This window comes from Leptonotus elevatus, chromosome 21, assembly GCF_054856555.1.
Source record: "Leptonotus elevatus isolate MCC_2025b chromosome 21, RoL_Lele_1.0, whole genome shotgun sequence".
Classification (NCBI taxonomy): domain Eukaryota; kingdom Metazoa; phylum Chordata; class Actinopteri; order Syngnathiformes; family Syngnathidae; genus Leptonotus; species Leptonotus elevatus.
Genome location: NC_141259.1, coordinates 10,227,283 through 10,252,256, shown reverse-complemented (window position 1 = coordinate 10,252,256; position 24,974 = coordinate 10,227,283). Strand labels below are relative to the sequence as shown.

Sequence of the window (24,974 nt, the reverse complement as noted above, 5' to 3'; positions counted from 1 at the left end):
TTGGGTCAACCAGAAAAAAAAAATGTCTGTCCTTAAAATTATTATTACGAGCAAAAATAGGTATTCACTTTATGAGGAAAAAAATGGAGGATGTTAGGATAGTAAAAGAAAATATTATAAAATTTGACCAAAACAAAGTGTTACGTTTTAGGAGAATAAAGTCATATTATTATGAGCTCAAAAATATATTTATTTTCCCAAAATAATGTTAAAGTATTATTATTATTTTTAACTAAATAAGTAAATACATAATAATAATAAATAAATTAATAATAATAATCTTAACAATAATAAAGCATTATGAGGGTAAAGAAATCTCATAATTTCCAAGAATAAAGTCAAAATTTTGCATGACATCCCATCTCTTTTTGTCAACCAGAGAAAAAAAATGTCTGTCCTTAAGATTATTTTTATTATTACAAGCAAAAATATAAACTTTATGAGAACAAAAAAATATATATATGACAGTAAAACAAAGTATTATAAAAAATTGACAAAAACAAAGTGTTAGTTTTAGGAGAATAAAGTCATATTATTATAAGCACAAAAATATATTTATTTTCCCAAAATAATGTTGGATTATAAAAAATAAAATAAAATGATAATAAAGTTGCATTATGAGGGTAAAAAAAAAAATCTCATCATTGCCAAGAATAAAGTCCCAATTTTTTTTAGGGAAAAGTAAAACATTTTACTTTTGCAAGAATAAAGTTGGAATTTTGACATGTTGCATAAAGCCAGGTGGGATAGGCTCCAGCACCCCTGCGACCCTTGTGTGGAATAAGCGGTTAAGAAAATGGATGGATGGATGCATTATAGCAATTCATTTCATGAAAATACTTTGTGGCAAAGTGGACTGTAAATGAACAAAATATTCAAATATATATATATTTTTATTATTGTTTTATGAGGGTATTAAAAAAAACTAATATTTGCAAGAATGAAGTCAGATTTTTTTGAGGGAAAAGTGAACATTTTGAAAGTTCTACTTTCCCAAGAACAAAGTTCTAAAAATGTATAAATCAGTCATAAATAACAGTGTATTCATTCCAATGTTGAATTCACCAAAAAAGCAACAGTTTGACTTGAACAAAAGTTGTAATATTATGAGCCTAAAAAAACATCAGTTTTACAAGAATGATGTACTATCAATACTAATAATAATGAAAACAATTCTTGATTAGTTTTGAAGTGCAGCAAGACACGAGGACAGCAAATGAGTGTGTGCAAACTTGCAGCTTTAATCATGTTGTTGTACAGTACCATTTCCACCCCCCCCCCATTCCCCCCAATATATCAATATGCACCCCAATCTTTTGCTGAAGCCCCAAAACAGTAAATAGAACTTTCATCTAGGCTAATCAATATATTGAATCAGTGGATGCTGATGTTGGTCAGCTGCGAGAAACAAAACCACTCAAAATCCAACAAAATCACATTTTCTTGTTCAATAATGTGGCAATAATTCAGATTAGCGCTTATTTTATGATTTTTTTTTTGGGGGGGGGGGTTTGGGGGGGTTATTGGAATAACAAAGTGCGCCCCCTAACCGACATGAGGAAACCAGCACAGTAATGAAGGCACTTCATTCTGAAAGAGAAGACCAAGTAACATCTTGAACGAGAAAAAAAACAAAAAACGTCACCCGCTCCGGAACAGAACTTTTTTTTTTTTTTTTGGTAACTAAAATATGACTTTGATAGAAAAAGTACTTATTTTAAGTACGTCTTCTTCTTAGAAACACGGAGTATGTACATCAAGTCTTTTGGGGGTGGGTGAGGCCCCCGGTCTGGTGGGGGAGGGGGGCACCCTGCTACCTGTCTCTCAGGCTCTGTAAGAGGCTGTAAACGTCGTCCTCCTTGCTGAGGCCCTCGAAGATCGGGAGCAGCTCCAGGAGCTCCGTGTCGGCCATGTCGTCGAACCACGACTGCACCGGCACCTGAGGGGAACACCCGACGCCCAGTTAATCGTGATATTTGATCTACTGTGCAAAAAGTGTCGAATCTGTTTGATGCAGAATTTGCGCATCAGTCACTATTAGGCCCCGTAATAATAATCGGACGATTTGAATTCCCATATACACATTAACACATTACATATGCAAAAAAATAAAAGAATTGACTGACGGCGTTCTCAGGGTGGAAGATGTAGGAGGCAGGCGAGTTGTCGACGATGATGACCTTGCCGAGCTCTCGGCCCAGCCGGCTGAGGTCTTTGACGTAGTTTCCTCTGTGGAACACACAGGATTCCCTGAAGAGACGAGCGCGGAACACCCCCAACCGGTCCAGCAGGTCTGCCACGGGGTCCGCGTACTGAAAAACGCAACACGGGCGAGTCAGGCTGGACGGCATTTTGGGCCATTTGCCACAATATGAACTGATGCTGAACGGTCTTTCTAATCAAAGTGTTTTATGCATTTGTCCACCAGAGGGAGCTATTTCTCCCTATTCAAATAATGCAGCAATATTTCCCACCTTATCTATGGCGTATATAACATTTTAAAAATCGTCTTGTTTAAAGTGAGGAATAAAAAATAACATTGTAACATTTTTACAGCTGTTTTTGTTTGTTAGTGAGGGTATTTCGGGGTGTTATCTCCACCAGAGGGCGCTATTTCCCCCATTCAAAGCATGCAGCACCATTTCACATCTTCACATAATTTTAAAAGATAAATTTATGTGAAGTGAGGAATAAAATATGACAATGCAACATATTTACAGCTGTTTTTATGTTTGTTAGTGAGGGTATTTTGTCCACCAGATGGCGCTATTACCCCATTTGAAGCATGCAGCAACATTTCCCACCTTATCTATGGCATATTTTAGGATTGAGATTGACTTGAGTAAAGTGAGGAATAAAACATGACAATGCGACATTTTTACAGCTGTTTTTGTGTTTTGTAGTAAGGGTATTTTAGGGCATTTTGTCCACCAGATGGCACCATTTGCCCCATTGGAAGCATGCAGCAACATTTCACATCATTTTAAAAGATTGACTTGAGTAAAGTGAGGAATAAAATATGACAAGGTAACATTTTTACAGCTGTTTTTGTGTTTATTAGTGAGGGTTATTTCAAGGAGGTTTTTTGTGCTGACCTTGGCTAAGCTGGCGGTGAAGAGGACACATTCAAACAGTTCGCCCATCCGCTGCAGGAACTCGTCCACGTGAGGCCTCTTCAGCACGTACACCTGAAACACAACTTAAGTCTATTATTATATTTCATACCATAAATGGGCATATCGACAGCTGTCATAATATCGCATATTTGGGTGGGCTGGTCCGCTGAGGGTGCCCGGGGGAATAGTCGCTGCTCCCGAGTGCAAGTAATCAAGAAGAGGCCGTGTTTGACGCAGAAAGCCTATCCTGGATTACTTGAACCCGGTAACAGCTACAATTTCACAGCCGATCCTCACGCCTGGTCTGAAAACAAAATGTTTAGGTACGCAATGTTGCACACGCGAGTGCATACCTGATGAACAGTTCCATCGATCTCCACCGGAACGATGAAGTCGGCATTGTTAATGGGCTGCGGGACAAGGAAGGATCAGCAGTCATCATGATATTTCGGATTGGCCAAGAACATTTATTTTATTTATCTATTATGTACACGTCCTTCGTCTAAATACACGTTGGGCTTCTCAACCTGCTGCAAAAGGTCGCGCGATGGCCACGGTTTGACCCGGGAATGGATCATTGCCGTGGCCGTCATTTCTATGCAGTCACATACTTACAGGAAGTGCAGTCTATGACCCGGACAGCAGGGGGCAGCAGCAGCTGAGGAAATGTTTTTTAAGTTATCCTACAGCTCTCATGCTTGTGTAATCCGTCCTAATGTATGCAACACTGTTTATCAATTTACTGGGAATTTAACTCTTTCAAAGCCAGCCATTTCAAAGAAAACAAAAAGCAATGATCAAGAATCTTCAGTCATCACAAAAAACTAACGTTTTTTTTCTGCACAAATTAGAAAGATGAAAAAGAAAAAGTAATTTAAAAAAATCTAAACAAAATTAAAAAGTAGTAATTGACATCAAATAATGCCTTTCCAAAAGGGCCAAAAAAATAATAATAAAACTTTTTTTAAATGCCAGAAAAATATAGGATGAAACATTTACTAGAAACATGAGTGTATTGTTTATTATTATTATTTTGTATAACTAAACTAAAAGCAATAAAAAATGAAAACAAAAAATAAAAACGTAGTAAAGGATCTCAAATAATGCTTTTCCAAAAGTGTATATGAAATAATAATACTAAAATTGCACATCATGAAAAAAAACCTTTAAAAAAATAAATTAATTAATATTTCCAAAAAATAACTAAAACAGTTAATAATGGTGAAAACAAAAAAATAAATTAAAAACCAACATAAATTAATACATTAAAATAAACACAAAACAAAAAAAAAAAGTTAAAACAATAACAACAACAACAACAAATAACAGTAAAATATTAAAACATTGCCAAAACGAGCCAAATGTCTGGTGAATATATACAATTTGATTAATAATAATGTCAACACTCCTAATATTTGAAAGGCATCCAGTGTTGTACGCAGCTGCATTCTCATACATAACATGCAGTACATATGTGTTATATAACATGCCTATTTGTGTCCGCCGATCCGTCTACATCTGGCTTTTGTCCAGCATTCTCATTTGCAAGCCTTCCAATGTCTCGAACCTTTAAACCTTCCCAAGCAAACGTCAATCCGCAGACATTTGCTTTGATTTATAACGAGGCCCCAAAGCATTTCCCGTTGATTTATGAAGCGCAAGCGTTTATTTGGGCACACTTGTGCAAATAAGAAGCTGCAGCGTGAGTCACTCGTTTCCTTTCGGGTTTTTTTTTTTTTTTTTTTTGGTGACTTTTGACGGCAAAACGAGCCCGCTGGACGCTCCCATGTGTGTTTGCGCGTGACCTCGTGCTGCTCGCATGTGACTGTGACTAATGGGCGGACCCGCTACACCACTGTGTGTACACACTTCTCTGAGACGCTGCGGAAAGAACGTCAACATCCAGTAGAGTATATTCATCAAAATATAAAAACAAGTCTCGCGCTTCAGGCGGTTACAATTTTTAAATCGTAATTAGTCGCATGACTTCACTAGTTAACTCACGATTAATCACAAATTTTATATCTGTTCTAAATGTACAATTAAAAAATTATAGGTTTTCATACTCTTGTTAACAAAATGGGAAAAAATGTTAAACTAATAGAAATAGTTAAAATAAATGTTTTACTTTTATAGCCGTCAATGGCAGTGAATTAATTAAAAAGAAAAAGAAAAGATCATTAAAAATTCGAGGCAAATTTTTTAAATAGAAAATAATCGCATGACTTCACCAGTTAACTCACAATTAATCACACATTTTATATCTGTTTCTAAATGTACAATAAAAGTTGTTGTTTTTTTACTCTTGTTAACAAAAGTTGAATAGTTAAAATTCTTTTTTTACGTTTATAGCCGTCAATGGCAGTGAATGAGTTAAAATCACAAACACGCCTCGTGTGTGGTTTTCTTCCATCCTGGATTTGTTTTGCTTTTTTTAGCATCAGTGTCATTTACATACCTGTACAGCGTGCACAGAAATGTTGTTGTCTCGGTTCTGTGTTGATTTTAAACGCATTATTAGTGTATGGACAGTAGGGCCCGACCGATTAATCGGCCACCGATTATAATCGGCAGATGATTGCCCTTCAAACATCTGCCAAAACAATCAGTCAATGGGACCAAATGGCTAATTATATTCCCCTTAAAATGTTAAAGAAAAACCGAAGTTTCCGACGCTGTGAAAGTACCTTGAACGCACCATTTTGCTTGCGTAGCATTAGCAACTAGCAAGTGTGCTGGCAATGCTGTGGGAACACATACCCAGAGGTAGGATAACATTACGCAAATTCGTCCCACTGTGCGAAAAACATTTTTAATAGAATTCAATCGTAACTTTCTTCTGTACTCAATATATATATATATATTTTAAAATAATCGGAAGATTTAATCGGTAATCTGTATTTTTTTCTGCCAAAAATCTGTATCGGCATCTGCCTAAAAAAGAAGAATTGTAGTTTATTTGATTACATATATATATATATATATATAATTAAAATGAGCCGGCAGCTGTCATGTTCTGTAGGTGTAAAAAAGCAGGATTAAAGAGGATTGCCTCAGCAAAAACCAGGCTGGTCTTGAAATACTTCCGGTTTTCCTGTTGTCTCTCTCTCTTAAATTTACATATATATCCTTTATATGGAACAACAAATGAAAAAAGGTGAACTTCTTATCCCTAACTTACAACACTTATCCCTTACACTCTGATTTCTCCACAAGCAAATAACAACACTGAGCAAACACCAAAATAGAACAAAAATAAATAACATAAAATTCAATTTCAAGCGGTTTTACGGCACCGTCCATACCTTGAAGGAGCTGTGAACGAGCGTCTCGTCCAGGTCGATCACCACGCAGTTCCTGCCGTAGTCTGCTATACTGACCTCAGGCAGGAGGAACTTGGCTGGAGGCTGCGAAGGCAACGCACACACAAACACACTTAAATGAATGATGCACACGGTTTCATCAGAGGAAGCGGCTGTCACACACTCACATAACACACAAAGAAATGACTGTAAGCTGTTCATTTTAAACTTTTTTTTTTTAATCATATTTTTTTCTTCTTTTAATGTGCTTGTATTTTTTCCACTATTTTGTAGCGTCTTGTACATGTCTCTTATAGTGCGCTAAGGAAAAGAGAAAACACAAAAAAGTGTTGATTTTTCGGTTAAAACAGTACAAAAATAAGGCACAAAAAAAAATCAATAAGCTGTATAATGCATACAATATTTAAGAAAAGCACTCTAAATCTACTCAGCTGTTTATGTTCATTAATAACTTATTAGATGTGCAATAATTAATCAAAATTGATAACTACCGTAATTGATTATCAAAATTGATATAATATTAATATTGTCCAAAAAGTCAGAATTTCAGATGTAACTATTCTCATATTTATGAAGTCCTGTGTGAAAACAGTGTGATTTTTTTTTACCGATTTTCTGACGAAAATTACGAAACAAACCCGGACCTGAATCATCATTAATTTATGTTGTGCAATTTATGCACGGCCAATTTGAGAGAACATTGAAAAAAGTTTGAAAAAAATAATCTCAATAATCAAAAAATAATTGATTCATTAATTATTAAACTAATAGTTAGTCGCAGCCCTATTATTATTATTATTATTAACAGCCGAGTAGAGCTGTTCGATTATGGAAAAAATAATAACCACGAGTATTTTGGTAATAATTTAAATCACGATTATTCAAACGATTATTTTTACAATTATGCTGAATCTGTAATTGTGGAGTGTAATAATTGAAATTGTAATTGTATTCTAATTAATTACACAGCCCTTACAGCGGAGTATAAATTGAAATCTTAAAATTAAAAATTAAAACAAAAATAAAGATGACGTTTTCTGAACAATGAAGCACGTAGTGACATCATGTCAAATAAATATGAAATAAATCAAATATGTCAATACACTGCATTCGAGCCAGCCCAGCTTATCGTGCTTGTTGTGATTCTACTTTGCAAAATGGCCACTTCAAGTGACCTTATGTTGACTCTGTGCTGCCTTCGGGGACCGTGCGGAAGAGAAGCGGGGGAGAAAAACGAGGAGCACTCGGGTTTGCTGCCAACCGGGCCGCAGACTGACAGACAAGCGCGACGGGACAGATGGTACAGCCACAGGGGGCGAGCGCACACACATTCGCCACTATAGGAATCTGTGATGTATTTTTTCTTTCTTTTTTTGAAAATGGCGGCAGTCTTCTTAATGTAGGTTCTGACAATTGATTGTACTGTAAGAGACAGATGATCTCATTTAATCGAGTCTTTTTTAGAAGATCCGTTTGTTGACGCAATGTGAAGCCAGACAGCAGTCGGGCTCAAAGGAAAATCAATAGAACTACAACGGCGCCGAGTTAGAGTGGAGACCTCCGCCAAGGCCAAACATGATAGTATTACAGTTTTTTGTTGCTGACTTATTCACGCATTTTTTGCTCTTCTATACGTCTTCTTATAAACGTGTATTTTTTGTTATATACAAAATTGTTGACTATACTTGCTTCACTTCAACAGATACAATATTTATTTATTTATTCATTTTTGGAATTTCCCCATTGCGGGACTAATAAAAGGCTCATTCTATTTTATTTTATTGTTTTCCTCTTACCACACCCTCCCATAAAGTTCCATGGCAGCCAAACAAAAAAAAAAGATTGGCCGGCTGGTCTCCTTGAAGCCGACGATTGGTCAGATTGGATGCGTGTAAACATGCAAGGAGAATCCTACAAGCAAGCAAGATGGTATAATAAAATAATAATAATAATCATAATAATAATACATACACTGGGGATGGGGTCAGCTCGCACCTGGTCACACTGGAGTAGGTAAAACACACAGGAGGAAGGAGAGGTAAGCAGTGAGCAAAAAAAATAATAAAATAAAATAAATAAATATCTATATTGTAATCAACAAATGCACACAGAGGGAAAGTGAGCGGGGGTGCGTGTCAATAAAAAAAACGACAACAACCAGAGCGCCTGCAAATGACAAATACAGCTGGACTGGACTCCGGCAAACATGCGGGAGGGGCACAAATTCCAGGTTCGAGGCCCGCGCATTCCTTGCCTGGACGCCAGACATGTTTGGTGTCAACATGAGGACGGGGAGGGGCAGTCGAGTTATTTTCGATGCGTTTTGAGATTTTTAGGGGCTTTTTGTGCCTTCGCCAGCTGCTCAGGACTTTACACGTCCGTACTACACTGGAGGTCAAGGAGGGAGTGGGTCAAAAGGGGCAATCTGTCTTATATATAAATTTGAAGGAGTGAAAACAGGAAGTATTTCAAGTGTAGCCTATTTTTTGCTGAGGACAATCCTCTTTAATCCTGCTCTCTATGCCTACAGAACTTTTAGATTAATCAGCAAAATGATTAATTAAATACTAAATTAATAATAAATTAACTCATTCACTGCCATTGACGGCTATAGACGTAATAAAATCATTTGAAGTATTTCTATTCAACATTTTTTTCCACTTTTGTTAACAAGAGTATGAAAACCTATATATTTTTTTAATTGTATATTTAGAACAGATATATGCGATTAATTACGATGACAAATTTTAATCGCCTGACGCCCCTAATTTTTAACAATCATTTTTTTTCTTTTTTTTTTGAAGAAAAGATTATTAAAAAATTACGGGCGTCAGGTGATAATTTTTTGTTGTTGTAATTAATCGCATGACTGCACTAGTTAACTCACGATTAATAACAAATTTTATATTTGTTCTAAATGTATAATAAAAAAATTCTGGGTTTTCATACTCTTGTTAACAAAAGTGGGGGAAAAATGTTCAATACAATGAAATAGGTCAAATGAATTTTTGACGTCTATAGCCGTCAATGGCAGTGAATGAGTTAATAATTTGTTGCAGCCCTGTGCCGGAAATTTAGACCAAAATAGTAATTAAATGCTAAAAATAATCACAATCCCGAAATAATGGGCAGACATCAAGTTGCGCAAAACGTACTGTTACTTTTGGAAGCGCGGAACGCAACACGGGCAGCGGGCCTGTTCCTGCAAGGCGAGGACAGTAAACAAGCTCTGGGTTCAGCGAGTTTGAAGCAGCTGGAAGCACTTGCGGCGGGAAGACTTAAAAAAACACATCAACAAGCTCCTGGCAACAGCGAGCGGAGGGCTGAGGCCATGTAGAGAGACGAACGCTGCTCACCTTGGGAGGAGCGCCGTTCTCTTCGGGAGGCGGCGGCGGCGGCAAGGCGTGCGACTTGTTGTTGGCGGGCGGCGGCTCCACGCGGTAGTCATTGTAGTTGCGAAAGCAGCAGAAGAACGGGCTGAAAATGCTCCGACTGCGGTGCTTCTTGAGGCTGCTGTTGGACTGGGAGACTGGAAGAGAAAAAGGGCCAAATAAGAACATCCGTCCAGCAAATGGAAATGCCACACAAGGAAAAGTCAGAGTGGGGATTCGGACTCGGCAAGTCAATCTCCGGACTTAAACCCTACAGAGAATGTGTATTCACTACAAAAGAGGTCTATTATGTGAGGAACTCCCCAAAACCAGCCATCCATTTTCTACAGTTTTTCTATGGCAAGTCATCAAGCTTCACTGCCATGCTCCACCCACAAAACACAAAATCTTTAGGAGCAGTCGTTGTGTTGATGTTTTATGATCCTGTCCATTTTATTCTGGGAAGTCATTACAAAGACTTTTTGTGAGGGTGTCCATTATTCGGCAGCAAGGGCTCAGTCCCCCTTTGTCGTCCCTCAAAAGGTTCACCATGATTACTACATATCTCTCAAGATGGCTGCAAAGCCCTACTTTTGTCTAAATGAAGCTCCTCAACGACACAAGATGGTGCGAAAGTACTAAAACGTACGGTATTTATAATGTTTTTAATGTTTTTTTTATGCCAGAGCATACAGAAGGCTTTGATGCAGCCTCTGACCTGAAGAGGTCGCTAAAGAAATGGTAGGTATAACAAAAAACGGCCAGTAGGTGTCAGCAGAGTATAAGAGATTAGCCAGAGCCATTTTGAGACAAGCTCTTTTTGCCGGCGTTTTGGGAATAATGATGAAACTTAGACGGAAACAGATACAAATATCCTTCTTTTTTTTTCTGATGAAAGAAGAGCCTCTAAGCTTTCTTTTGGTAGGTTCCATGTTTTTATAGCAATAGAACACAATATTCTGTGGACCTTGCAAAATCAGTCAAAATCCAGTAAAACAGCCGGGAGCGTAGGGGGTCGCTTCAGTCAAAATGGCTGCGATTGAATGAGTTTAGGATTTCAATTTATGCCAACAAAATTGCTTGATTCCAAGATGACACAAAATTGCGGCAAAGTTGAATCGAACCCAATCTAATTAGAATCTAAAACAACTACTTCAAACCAAAATGGCCAACTTGTCTTTCCGTGCCCTGGGTTCTTAAGACTTTGCAGGTCTACTCGCCTGCAAAATGTCACGTTTTTGAGTGAAAATGGGTTCTGCGACTCTACTGGAATCAATTTAACGGCGCCTCGGAGTGGACTCATCCATTTTGCCGCCTCCTCTCGGTTCATGTGCGCATCCAAGCGTGTGACACACGCGGTCCAGTTAGCCATGCGTGCTGAAGCCGCCTTCAGATTGACGCCTCGACCGTCCCTGGCTCGCTCTGACTGCATCCGACAGGACGTGGGCCGTCTTTGTTCTCGGCGTCTTTGTAGTCTACAGCTCAATTCCGATCCTTCCCACGAAGCCACTAAATATATACCGGCCACGATATCGGAACCGGCGCAGCATAAAAATAACATTTTGCGAATGCCTCAGCGACTAAACATTATTATTGATGTCTAAAAACTGGCCTTCTTTTAAAACACAGGAGGGCTAAATACTTACTCATATTTGTAACATGAATTCACCCATTTTCCCTAAAATTAGCTAATTTTTAAAATTGCTTTTAAACTAATATCTCACTAAGTACTAGGTTTATTGATTTGAGTACATAATAAAATTAAAATTAAAACACCAAAAAAACCCATTCATTTAATTGTATTTATTTCACTAAAAATATTTAATTATTATTTATTGTAATTACAATTTCAAAATGAGAATGAATAAATATTTTTTCATGAAAACATTATCCATAGTCAGCATCTCAGTTAGAACATAAAATATTAATACTTTATCACTTTAATAAATGCAAACAATGGAAATATGCGGTGTGTTTTTTTAATCCAATGACTATTTAATTGCTTTATTTTATTATATATATTGTAACTAATTTAAATTAAGTCTAATTAGGTTACCTATGAGGCAATTAAACTGATGAAATGTGAACAATTCTTTATTATAATTTTTACTTTTGAAAAAAATAAATAAAATACAAACATTCAATCACCAATTAATCATAATCAGATCAGACCGATATTTATTCGCTAATAAGCCACAACCAATCCGAGAACACACGAAAAATAACAGAGGGAGACTGGCGGTTCACAAGTTAGCACCCCGGGCTTTTTTATATTTTTATATTATTCTAATAATATTATCCTAATAATTAATGCGGACAGCCTTGTATTCTCCGTCTTGTTATGAAAAAACAAACATCTACGTAACCCGCCAGGAAAGTGAAAAGCCCTGCGCTGTGAATGGCCACTTGACATTTCCAAGGGCGCCCCTCAGCGCACTCAGGCCATTTGAATCAGGCTTCCCCCCCTCGGATGGCCTCGCGTTATTCTTCCGTCTCCGTTTTTGCGACTTGTATGTTTCCCAACGGGAAGGGTGGGCGAACTCGGGTTCCGAGATGGGCGGGCGGGGAGAGTTCCTGTGGTGAGAGGGCCTAAACTAGCTCCACCCCCTCTCCTCGTTTCAACATCGCCTTCATTTCTGCTTTTTGCACACAAACAACATGAGCGTCAGTATCTCCCTGCAAAGCATCCAGACTAAAACTTGAAATACACAAATGTCTGTCAAGTCCATTTGAAAGCCTGCCCAGAGCAGGTGCACACTACAATATCGCGGCTGTGAACACACTTGATCCAGCACAGCACACACTCCCTCCCTTTCAAGGGCCTTGTTACCTAACATCTCCGACAGCGGGGGAAGATCAACAACAGCCAATCGCAGCCCGCGTTCGGCGTCACGTGATCGGCGCAAACCACCCCAAGGAGAAAAAAAAAAAAAAAAGAAGCAGGAAATTCTCAGCATTCCTGACAGGAAGAGATAATCATCCCCGTGACCCGCAGCCGAGAATGACGCCAGGCTTCCGAGAGGGAGAGGAGAATATGATCCAGGGCTTACGTCTGGCTCAGGCGGCCGTGTTTACGGTCGCTTGGAAAAGCACAAGACATGACTTGTTTATGTTTAGCACATTAAATCGAGTTAATAATAGAGGAGATCAAATGTTCCGTCTTTCTATTTCTATTTACTGTATTGTGACAACAATATCGTCCACGGATGAACGTTTGGGGTGGTGCGACATGAAACTGATTGATGAGGGGGAAGTGACATATTAGTTAAAAACTAGAGATATAAATGAATAAAAACTTACAACCCTATTGTTTTCTACAGTAAATAAAGTTTACCAAATTTTTTTATTATCTTCAGTGTTAAAATTTCACTTATCTTAGTTTTAATTTCAAACAAAAACAGAAGGTGCAAATAATTACTTCCCTGAAGTTAATACTCTTTTAAATGGATCCATTATCGGCCGTATGATTCTTCAAAATGGCCGATGCCGATATTCGTCAAAACGCAGAATATCGGCGGCGATAATCAGCCTACCTGATAATCGGTCTATACCTAGTAAAAATAAATAAATAAATATTATATATATATATATGAATTATTAAAATAATTTATTGTAACATATTTTAAAAAATTATAAATTAAATATAATAAATGTATTCATAATTATTGGTTAATTAAATTTAAATGTACATTTTATTTATACTATATATTTATATTTATTTGTTAGATTATTTTTATATATTACATAGTGATATATTTTTTACATTATTATTATTATTATAAAGGTTTGTTTGTGACAGCCCTAATATATACGTATATAATATGCCTTAAGAAATATTTTTACTTTAGTTTTATATATTACATATTGGTATATTTTTATGATTTATAAAGATTTGTTTGTGACAGCCCTAATATTAACATATATAATATGCCTTAAGAAATATTTTAACTTAAAAAAAGAAAGAAAGAAAATATTGTCCACGAATCCTCAGTTACTCCCAAAAATGAGCAAATCTACTTTCCCGCTTGGCAGTCGTGGTTGAGCGGCCATGCAGGTAAAGAGGTCAGCACCTGGAGGGTGCGTGGCGGTAATAGTGAGAGGCGCCGTTTCAATAATTCAAATGGAAAAACAAGGTCGGTTTGAAATGGCACGGCTGTGTGCGGTGTGTACTTAACAAAATAAAATACCAGCATGGCCGCAGGGATTCCGATGCTATATTTGAGGCGCGACAACAAAAAGTCGGTATATGCCACACAGCCTCGGGCAGCATATCAGAGATAATCATCTTGCTCCTGTAGTTTTGATTACCAAACGGTGCGGAATCCCTGATTTGTTTGTTTTTTTACATAGATATCGTTTCTGTACAGAAGCATGTAACTGCCAATAGCCTAGCTAGCTAGCCTAACTATTAACTAACTAGCCTATAACACCTCTCACAGAGATCTGCTTTTACATTGGTCAAATAAAATCACGAACAAAACATAGCTAATTAAAGATAAACAAATCAAAACAATGAAGTTGTAAAAGAAAGGAAATATAAAAGCTTCTTTCCTGCACTGTTAGTTGAATTTCCTCCTAAATTCTGGATTCACACTCAAGCTGAGTTGTAACACCCAAGCTCCCGCCGACGAGAATTGCGTAACCAAATTGGCTCCATGAGCAGTACTTACACCGAAGAGCATCTGTGCATCGTCACAATTCACACAAACACGCGCGCTCACGGCTGGGTTAAGTCAAGTGATGTCAGATGAGCTGCCAAGTTGTAGAACTAGAAGTACTTATCTCAAATCATCTCTCGCATTGAAATGAATGAAAATTCCAATAATTTGTTCCAGCTTCCTCCCAAAAAATTAAATTGTGTTACTTTTAACATGAAGAAAATACTTAAAACATAGAGTAATACATAATTCAATAAAATGTGAAAAATCTGACTTTTTTATTTTCACCACCAGGGGGCAGTATAATACAGGCATGTTTACACACCAAAAGAAGAGTTTCACTTCGCATGATAATTCAGGCGGCTGTGTTTTGTGTTGCAGCCTTGCGGTGGCGGGATGACAGCTGCTTCTTGAGCGCCGCCCGATATGAAGGAGATGACAAGCGTTTGGGGGGTGGGGTCCGGGGGGGGGGGGGGGGGGGGGGCTTCTGGGGGCTTAGAAAAAACTGAGCTCAGGGAAGAAATAATGAGCGCGATGAGACTGTGCTGCTGCAGTTACGCAACCAGACTGTGAAGTTCCTCCCCACCCACGGAGCTGACATCCACGCTGCTGTTTTCCTGACTGACGGCAAGATGGAAGACTGCGCGCGGTTAACTTATTTTTACACAAGCGGGAATAGATTTATTATGCATGCACCGATATTATTTCGATGAAAGCATTATATAAACAAAGTTGAGTTGAGGTTTTGTAACTTTTGTTTCTTCGTTACTTCATTCCCTGATGACCGGAATGTGCTTGGGATCCGACGGTACGACAATCTCTTCAAAGGCCCGAGAAGGATGTTTTGAAATGATCCGCATCTGCGAGACGTTTCGCCAACATCAAGCTTCCCCATCAAACACGCTCCGAAGAGCCAAAACATAAAAAGAGGAAACCACCTTCCAAATCATTTTTTTCCTCCCCGCACAACTTCCAGGAAAAAACACACACACGCTTGTCCTCGTTGAGGCAGATTCTCCTTTGAAGCAAAAAGTCATTAATATTTCAAATGGAAAGAAGAAACTGGGAACTCAAAGCAAATCAACAACAGCGGAACGACTATTGAAAAGGGAATCCCGAAAACGAAGCTGGAAGCGTCAAATGCGTTTGCTATAATAAAGACTACAAGGAACTTAATGTGGAAAATGTTCTTTTATTGCTTGTACACAAATCGTTGAATATCTGTAGTGCCTTCCAATCCATCAAGTGTGAAATTAAACAAGTCAATCTTTAGCTATTTCTTCTTTATGAATGCGTCTGCCAGCAATCCAATCTGTACTCCAAATCCTCTGTTACATAAGAATAGGACTTCAAATCACAATAGAGTAGAATAAAAAACATTTTTTACATCGCAAATGCTGTAATCTGAGGGGGGGGGGGGAAACCTCTGCTTCATTTTGATTGGTCAGTTGGCTTTATTTATTTATTTTTTACATGAGTATATATTTAGTAGCGGTATTTATTTTTTAAGCTTTCTAGAGTGGTTTAGATCCTACTTGGCAGACTTTTTGTGTTAGCCTTGCTTGCTCGGAGTCCCGACTGCCGATTTCCCCCACTGTCGTACGGCGTTCCGCAGGGTTCAATTTTGGGGCCCTTGCTGTTCTCATTGTACCGGTATTTGCTGCCTCTGGTTTCCATCCGAACTCAATCACTGCCAGCCATTTTCACGGAAGCAACTCCCTTCAGTCCCGGCTGTTTTACTGGATTTTGACTCTCTTCTTTCTTCAAGGAAAAAAAAAGTATATTTGTATCTGTTTCCGTTTTGCCGCAATTAGCATTTGAATATAGGTATAAATTTCATCGATATTCACATTCCTGCTGACAATACTAATTTTGGATTAGTGTTGAATTTGAGATTATTTTAGCATAGGCTAATTTTAGCACAAGCTAACCTATAAAACCAAAAACATTGTGTTGTGTATAGTAAAATCTGATTGTTTCATGTAATATAATTTAGTGGTTGTGTTTGTTAAACAATTTTTTTTTAAAAAACATGGGAAGAGGACCTTGACAAAAAATGTCAAGTGGTATCTTGACAAAGGCAACCCCACAACTGTTATAACATTTTATTTTTGTATGCATTATATGTGTCCTTGTAGTTTCATGGGCACCATGTTGGGCAAGCCCAACCTTTTGATTGATTCACTTATTGATTAAATGCTGCGCCTCATGAATAATTCCAAGAGACGGTCGAGGCCAAAAGAGGAAAAACCGCACAACACCAGAAAGTGAGAGTTTAAGGGCGATGTGGTTGCTTAGAACAACAAACGAGCGCTGCTCTACAACATTCTCCCTTGCACCTGAACAGCACTGCATTGTGGAGCTCAATTTCTTGTAAGAAGACAAAAATAGCAACAATCCCCGGCGGCGGCGAGCGATCCCGCGCATTCGCTTAACAAGCTCATCAGTCACGGAGCTTACAAGACACACACGTTGGCTTCTGCACAATCAACTAGTCGCTACGGCACTGGCGGGGGGGGAGAAAAAAAAGTGTTGTTGTTTTTTTTTTTTTTTTACATCTTTCCCACTGAGGCGCAGATTATCTTCTCCTCTGGAATAGACTCATAAATCTAGAATAAGGGGCGCCACTAGTCCAGTGGCTGTCAGGCAGAGTGCCGCATCGGGATATTGACGGCAGTGGGGGAAGCTTCGGCGGCCTGACGTGCGGCCGCCCCTCCATATTAAATACCAACCTCGCTAACATTAAGCCATTCTCATTTCCTCGCCGCCGTGACGCCTCGTTATTTACATACGGCACGTTTAGGGTTAGCCAACAAATAGCAACAGACAAACAAGGCAATCGATGAATAGCAAGCTAGCTGCTCGCCATCAGACCCGACTAAGCGCGCAGCCTCTTAAATGCTGAAGGTTCATTCGCAAGCCTCGAGACGCCCTCGGGGATGACTTTGCATCTGTTGGAGGGTGGAGAGCACACATGATGAAAAACACGTGACTATTTGGGTCCCAAAAAAACCCAAAAGCAGCTCAAGTCAGATAAGCTTTCAAAACAATAGCGCTTTTTTTTTTTAACATGTGCTGACCTTTTTATCACGGGTACCTTGTCCGGTTCAAATCAGATATCCTTTCAAATCGATAGGCTCCCCTGAAACCGAGGATTGATTGAAAAGTGTGACGAGGGGTTCAAAGATTATGCAGATCTGACCTACTAGCAGCTAGCTTGACTCGGGCTAGCCTTTAAAATCAATATGCTCCTATAGTTTAGCGTCACTCATCTAAAATGTCATGGAAAGTGACCTTATTTGAAATATTTGGGTCAAGAAAAACGGTATTTTTGGGGGAGTGATGAAACACAATCTCCATTTTATTTTTAAGCACAATTAAACATTCTTCTGTTTCAATTCTTCTTAGTAAGTTGCAGTGTCCTATCATGGTAAACTATTTCTAAAACACACCCTTGGGCTATTTATGCTGCCCTTGGGGCTAAATAGTACCCAATGGCCCCATTTTATTATTATTATTTTTTTAAGGACAATGCACAAATGCAATGTCTTTTTTGTCTTGCTCCCTTTTTCCGGGAACGAGATGAAAAAACAAAAAACTTCATTACCGATGAGACAGTTACAGTTTACGGTTACTGTTATTGTTATTGAAACCTTGACTTATTAAAACCACAGTAAACTATCAAACTAGTAATCGCCCCGTGCCGACAAGTTAGTAAACGTGACACAAATTTTATAGCAATGGCAAACAAATGGCTAAACATGACCACTTTGAACCAAAATGGTTGACTTCCTTTGTCTTTTCGGACATGGGTTCTTGAGACTTTTTTTGTGAGTCTAGTCCTTGTGGACAACCCCACCAAATTTCATCTTGCTAAGAGAAACAGTCTACGGGGGCTGAATTTTCTAACTATTCAATTTTTTTCCAAGGCTGTTGGAACAAAAAAACGACCCTAAAATGGCCTCTTTGATTAAAACCAAATGGCAGACTTTCAGCGTCTTATAGAGCATCGTTACACACCCGCTTATCAGATTTCAGGTTGCTAAGAGAAACAGAAAATTTAAAGCGCTAATTTGCCAATTTATTTGAAATATTTCCCCCCCTAAAAGGAACCGGCACAGCCTTAAGAGACCACTAATGCCTGTTGCACTCTTGACCGCATTATTATGGTCTGCCATCGTCATGTCAGCCGACAGGTTTGAGGGGCTAAACGGCTAATCTGATTGGACTAATTGGCTCATCCACTCAGAGCTATCCGCGCGCGGAGATAGCGCAGCAAAAGCCCCTCGACGACAAGAAGCCTTTTGAAGCCGGTGCGAGGGTCCGCTTATTACACGCCGTTGCATCATTCGGAGCAGGAAGCCGACGAAAAAGTTGGGAAGAGAATGAAGTTAAGCTCTGAAACGATTTATCTCATTTATTTATACCGCTAAACCTGGCAATTGAACGGGGGGGGGGGGGGTAGACTTTTGTGCTCGTGTCTGTGGCAAAACGAGGCCTCGGCCGCGAAGAGGGCAACCAAGCGCGTTATCGTTCCCAGGCTGGCTTCTTATCATCCATAATGCATGAAGATAGAATCTCCACCTGACCAAACGTCTAATAAAACGCGCCCCTAATGACTCGACTACGACGTCGCCAGTCAGAATGAAACTGATAGGACTCTGAAAATAGCCTGTTGTGAAATATTCAGTGCGAGTATGTGTGGCGGTTTGCACCGTGTGTGGCGAAAAATAGGAGGTAGAGTAAGATTGGCTTCAGTGAAATATATTTCGTTTCAGTCCAATAAAATAATTGAACTAGAAATTTGGGGGAGTTTCTGTTGTTTTGACATAACACGCTGTTATTCCATAAGTTTTGGGTCACTTGGAAATGTTTTGTTTTGTTTGAAAGAAAAACACCAAATGAGGACAATTTTTGTTTGCGATTATGGCGATTTTGTATTTGTGGAGTGTAATTGAAATTGTAATTGAATTTCGATTAATTGCACAGCCCGACCCCAGACTTTAACAACAATGTACTTTTTTTTTTCTTTAAAAACAATGCATAAACTATATTTTCTTTGTTTTTTGTTGTATTAATATGACTACTTTTGATACATAAAATTTCCAATGACAGAAAATTTTAAAGAAATACCAGATAGTATAATTCCTCACAATTGCAAAAAAATAATAATGGCAATTTTCTATTCTTCTAATTTCTCATTTCTAGTTTCTGATCGTAAAACGGCTACAGTATCGGCCGTCATTGCGAGTACCGATACTGTGAAATATACCGATACTCGCCCATCCCTAGTGTATATAATTTGATTCTATTTTTCATTATAGCTATACATGCAGGTTTTACAATAAAATGTTTCTAGTGTTTGCTATTTTATAACAATCTCAACCATACCGGCAATTTCTACAGTACAATACATTTTGTATATGCCTGACAGACTGGGAATTATTTAAAAATGGCATCCAAACATTTATCTTGAGCCACCAGCCAGCCTCAGAATTCAATGGCTTCTTCCTATGCTCCTCGCTTAAATATTTCTTGCACACACACACTAACAATGGGTAATAAAGGTCATGTTGACGCAGACATTGAAATTCTGTATTATTAAGTATATGTAATTATGCCTGATGTCATGAGAGAGATTCACGTGGAGCTCGACTGCTTGCAGGGTGACCTTTACTGCCACACAGGATGGGGTACGACATGCGGCCTGTATAAAGAAGACCCTCAACTGGACGCTCGCCGGGATGGACTTTTGGACAAAATTCACCGTACGGTATAATAACGATAATTGATCATATCTACTGTAACTAACTGAAGGGAACGAGCAAGTGTTACAAACAATCCCACAAGCAGACATATCAAGCCTGGCTTTGCACTTACGCCAAGGCAAAACACATCAGCCCGGGAAATGTCTGCTTTAACGCTCAGTCGACTGCACGGCGCAGATTAGCGACAAAATTAATGAAAACCGAAAAGCTCCCCCCCCCAAAAAAAAACTCATGGGGGATTTGTCACGGACACATGGTGAACTCTAGCGCCAAAATAACAGCAGGAAACAGTGCTTTCCCTTTCGTAATCCTTTGTGTCGGCCTGGAGGGGTTCGACAAACTGAGGGTCGGGCCTCAAAATGGGTCCATTTTATATATATATATATATATATATATATATTTAAAAAAAAAAGTGATTTATTTATGTATATTGATATTTAGTGATGAAATTTGTGTCTTGAGCTTCACTGGAGCATTGCATGTGCAATATTTACCGTCGCCTTTGTAGTGTGTTCTAATGAGAAATACACTCCAAAGTATCATATTTTATAAAAACATACAATAGTGACACAATTTAACACAATGTAAAGAATTAGTGGTGTGTATGCTTTGGCCAAAAGGAGGCGGTATTTAAAAAAATAAAATAAATACATGTCGAGAGGATGGAAGCGAAAAATACTGTTTTAACTTAAAAAAAGTATTTTTTTGTTGTTGTTTTCACAGGGGATTAACAGTCTATCATTTGATTATTGTATGCTCTGTTATATTAAAAAATACAATGAATTAAAATTATATTAAAGTTTAAAGGTATGCAATTACTGTGACAGTAAAGCTAGTTTCGTTAGCCTGCCTAGTGCAAGCTAGCATCATTTCGTAAGTCCGTTCACGTGCGTTGGTTAACTACACAACATGTACTTCTCTTTGTTCTAGGTTTGAACTTCAACTGGAAGTGGCAATAAAGAACATGAAGGAAATATTCAAAATGTTTTAGCCTGCTATCTGCTGGCTGAAACTCAAAATTGTTAGCTACTCGCAATTCAAGGCGTGAAAATTGAGTGTAGCAATCGTAGAGTTCGAATCTTGGCTCGGGCCTTGCTGTGTGAAATTTTAATGTTGCCCAAATGTTTGTGGCTACTCTAGTTTCCTCCCACATTCCCCCCAAAAAACAGGCATATTATAAAAGACTAAATTGTACATAGTGGGAATGTGAGTGTGGATGTCCAAAGTCGGTTCAAATAGGCCATAGAAAATTGATTTACACATGTTTTTATTTTGAATTTTATGTCAAAAATGCACAATTTTATTCACCATTGTACCATAAACAGCCCAAAAGAATGCTATCAATTTGCAAAAAACGACAATAGATACAAAAGCATACGTATTTTAGACACTAGGCTGTATTTGTGTGTCTCCTCGTTTAGTTTTTGGTCCATTCTCGAGGTAAATCCAGTCATGTTTTGTCAGTAAACGACATAAACAAGGACAGAAAGTACCCGCCCCCTGTTGCAAAGGAAGCAGCTATGTGTAATCACACGAGAAATACGACAGAAATCGTTCAAATCAACTCTATTTTGTTTAAATAATAAATCTAAAGGGATGTTTTTTTGTGTCAATAACGGAGGTGTAGCGTCCCAGCATTTGTTATTGCAGTATTCGGTGTCCTCTGCATCGTGAAATATTTTACACACGGTGAAGAAGGAGGGGGGGGGGGGGGGGTGAGAAAACATGGAAGCGTGTCATTTAAAAAAATAACTAAAATGTACGTCTTACCTTTGTCTTGACTCGCGCAAATGCTTTCCTCCTCTTTGGGATTTGCAACCTGTGTTATGATGGACGTGTTGTCCATGGAAAAAGCGAGATGTGGTGCGCCTTCGGGGGGGCTACACCGTGTTATTCCTCGGCGAACATGACTGTTAAAGCCAGTCGACTACACTTCCCAGGAGGCTTTGCGCTCCGGCCTCTGCATCGTGACACGTTCACGTGTGTAAGGGGACATGGCGACACTTGAGTGGGAACACAAGGGGACGACATGGAGGGTGAAAAAAAAATAAGAGTCTTCCCGAGTCCGCTACTCCCGTGGTCCTCCCCCACGCACACTGCGATTAGTTACCGCGTCCACAGCTAAGTGGCGCTGTACGTGCTCCCGCCACTGTGTAAAGACACGCCTCCCAGGAAACACCCACCCACTATGACAGCGGTAGGCAACCTGCGGCCAGTGGGCCATTTATGCCCATCCGAATATAAAGCCACACTAACCCACAGATGTTCTTTTATTTATTGAAAATAAAAAATAAAAAAAAGGGGGGGGGGTGAATGTATTACTACACACATAGCATTGAATGCCATCTAAAATAACAATTTACAAAATTAGCTATACAAATTAATTTACAAATACTGTATATTAATGCACACAATTCACTGGATTCTATCTAAAACAATAACAGTTAATAAAATAAACAAAGCATACACACTGAAGTAAAATTACTTAAGTGCATATTTGTTATTGGGTTTCATCTAAAACATTTTTTTTTTTAAAAATGATACATAAAATACATTTTAAAATACCAACTCACTACAAATCTGCCACCAGATGCCAGCTAAAATAAATAAATAAATGCACATTAAAGTACAACTGTAACACCGTATCATTGGTCACTGGAAACCACCCAAAAAAAAACACAAAAATAAAAAGATAGAATAAAGATAAATTATAACAACTGTAAATAATAACGGTAGAACGGCATATCCATCAATAGATACTGTTACCAAAAAACAAACAAACAAATATATTAGACCCGTGCATAATTGCTTTATGGGACCAATGGATTCACATACTGTGTTAGCTGATTTCTTAATTTATTAAATTTTTAGTTTTTTTCTTTGTTTTTATTGGAAGTTTATTCCTTTTATTTTATTTTATTTTTTTAATGGGCATCCATTATACGTGGATTTTCACTATTCGTGGGCTGGCACGGCCCCTCACCCCCACGAATAGCAAGGGTGCACTGTAAATTAAATTTATTAAAACTACCAGTTAAATTACAAATGATGAGACATCATTGGATGGCATCTAAAATAAAAAAAATATCAATAAAGTAATAGAATTGGATATTTAAAGAAAAATAAAAAATAAAGTAGGTAAAAATTCACAGAGCAAATATGTTTATTATGACAACAATAAAATGCCATCTGCCCATTGAAATTTTTGATTTTTTTTTGTGTGTTTTCGAATAGCTAAAGCTCTTGTATGGGACCTCCAGGTTGAGTTTGAAAAATGCTTGAGCAACTTGCACTTTCTTCTTCTATGACAAAGCATTTTAAAGTGTCATCCTCGTGGTGCGCTGACAGACCTCCAAGCTGATCAACAAACATTATTCACGCAGGTTCATTTGGGGGGAGGAGAACAAGTCCAAAAGTGCTTCCCTGGTCTTGTGCCAGCAGGGACAACATCCAAGTTCACCTTCCCTGCCTGTCACTTTAATGGCGCTCAGGCCCACCCCCGGCCCTGACTGACCCCACCTGAGCATTTAATGGAGGACGCTGGTGCTGCCATACACCCTTAACATGTAACTGTATGTCTGGGTCACTTTTAAATACGACGGGACAATCGACTCCATCCATCATGTTGAAGTCCAGGAAGTCGTCTGCTAGCTAATAACAAAAAGGACAATCGAACACATATAAAGCTGGCACTGCCACGCCATGATTCTTTTTACTTTTGTTGGATACATTCATTTTCTGTTTTTGATGCTTGAGTTGCGATTACCGTTATAAGATCAAATATTCTCTTCCTAAGTCAATGCCTCTTGGCCTCTCTTTTTGTTCTCGAGCTAACTGAGCAGGCCTGCCTTGGAGCCGCAACGTCTCCATTGATGAATTATTAAAATACATACGGTTGTGATATTTGCTTTGATTTAGACATCTATGATCAGGCTCGTTATCTTCAAGCACATGTGGCGTGCTCGCAGACGCCTTGAATGTTTTATGAATGCGAGTGCGAGTTCAGGACAAAACCTCTCCCGAGGCCTTCTAACACAAAAAGTTACAAGTAAGGACACAATTACATATGGGAAGATTTTAACCATTTTCTGGCTGGTTAATATGACATTTACTGTTCTAAATTAATTAGTTTGGGTTCCAGATTTCATAGACTGCTGAAGCAGGGCACCTTTAAAACGGCTGTTTTTTTTTAAAACAAATATTGGGTTATTTTTGACCCAGCGTATTTTTTAAGTATATGTCAAATTTTAGTCTCCAACCATCTTTTATTTATTTATTTTAATATAAATATAAATATATATATATATATATATATATATCGTTTTCCTCGAAAAAAAATTAATTTCCCCAATGGAAAATATGCCTTTACCAATATTTGAAATAAATAATTAAAAAAAGTATTTTATTTTACTTTAAAAATGTTTTTTAACTTGAAACAACGGGACTCGTAAAAAGTCAACATGTGTTTCGACTTACACTCACATTCAAGTTTACGCGTTAAGGACTTCCTGTCTTTGCGCCTTAACATGAAACAGTAGTGACATCTGGTGGACAACAATCGAACAACACCCAACTAAGAGAACAGCACAAAAAATACAGTACGTTTACCGAAAAGATGAAAAGTCGAATAACAGAAAAGAGCGAATTTCTACCTTTTATTGGTCTTATTTTAATTTTATTTGCGCGCGTTTATTTGTTGCGAATCTGCAGACTTGTGGCTTGGCTTGTATTTACTGTG

The 24,974-nt window shown here is 38.2% G+C and overlaps 1 protein-coding gene across 2 annotated transcripts; it reads right to left on the bottom strand.

Moving 5' to 3' along the window:
• Positions 1-1,217: 1,217 nt before the first annotated feature.
• On the bottom strand, positions 1,218-22,364 carry ctdspla (CTD (carboxy-terminal domain, RNA polymerase II, polypeptide A) small phosphatase-like a). 2 transcript variants are annotated; one of them, XM_086066467.1, is made up of 8 exons: positions 22,007-22,364; positions 9,796-9,968; positions 8,411-8,443; positions 6,422-6,523; positions 3,470-3,526; positions 3,096-3,188; positions 2,127-2,312; positions 1,218-1,939 (listed from the first exon to the last, which is right to left on the bottom strand). In XM_086066467.1, the coding sequence occupies exons 1-8, from the start codon at positions 22,080-22,082 to the stop codon at positions 1,814-1,816; spliced, it is 846 nt and encodes a 281-aa protein (XP_085922593.1). In that variant the 5' UTR covers positions 22,083-22,364; the 3' UTR covers positions 1,218-1,813. The 2 variants fall into 2 exon arrangements, with proteins under 2 accessions (XP_085922593.1, XP_085922594.1); XM_086066468.1 differs by lacking the exon at positions 8,411-8,443.
• Between the last annotated feature and the right edge of the window lie 2,610 nt (positions 22,365-24,974).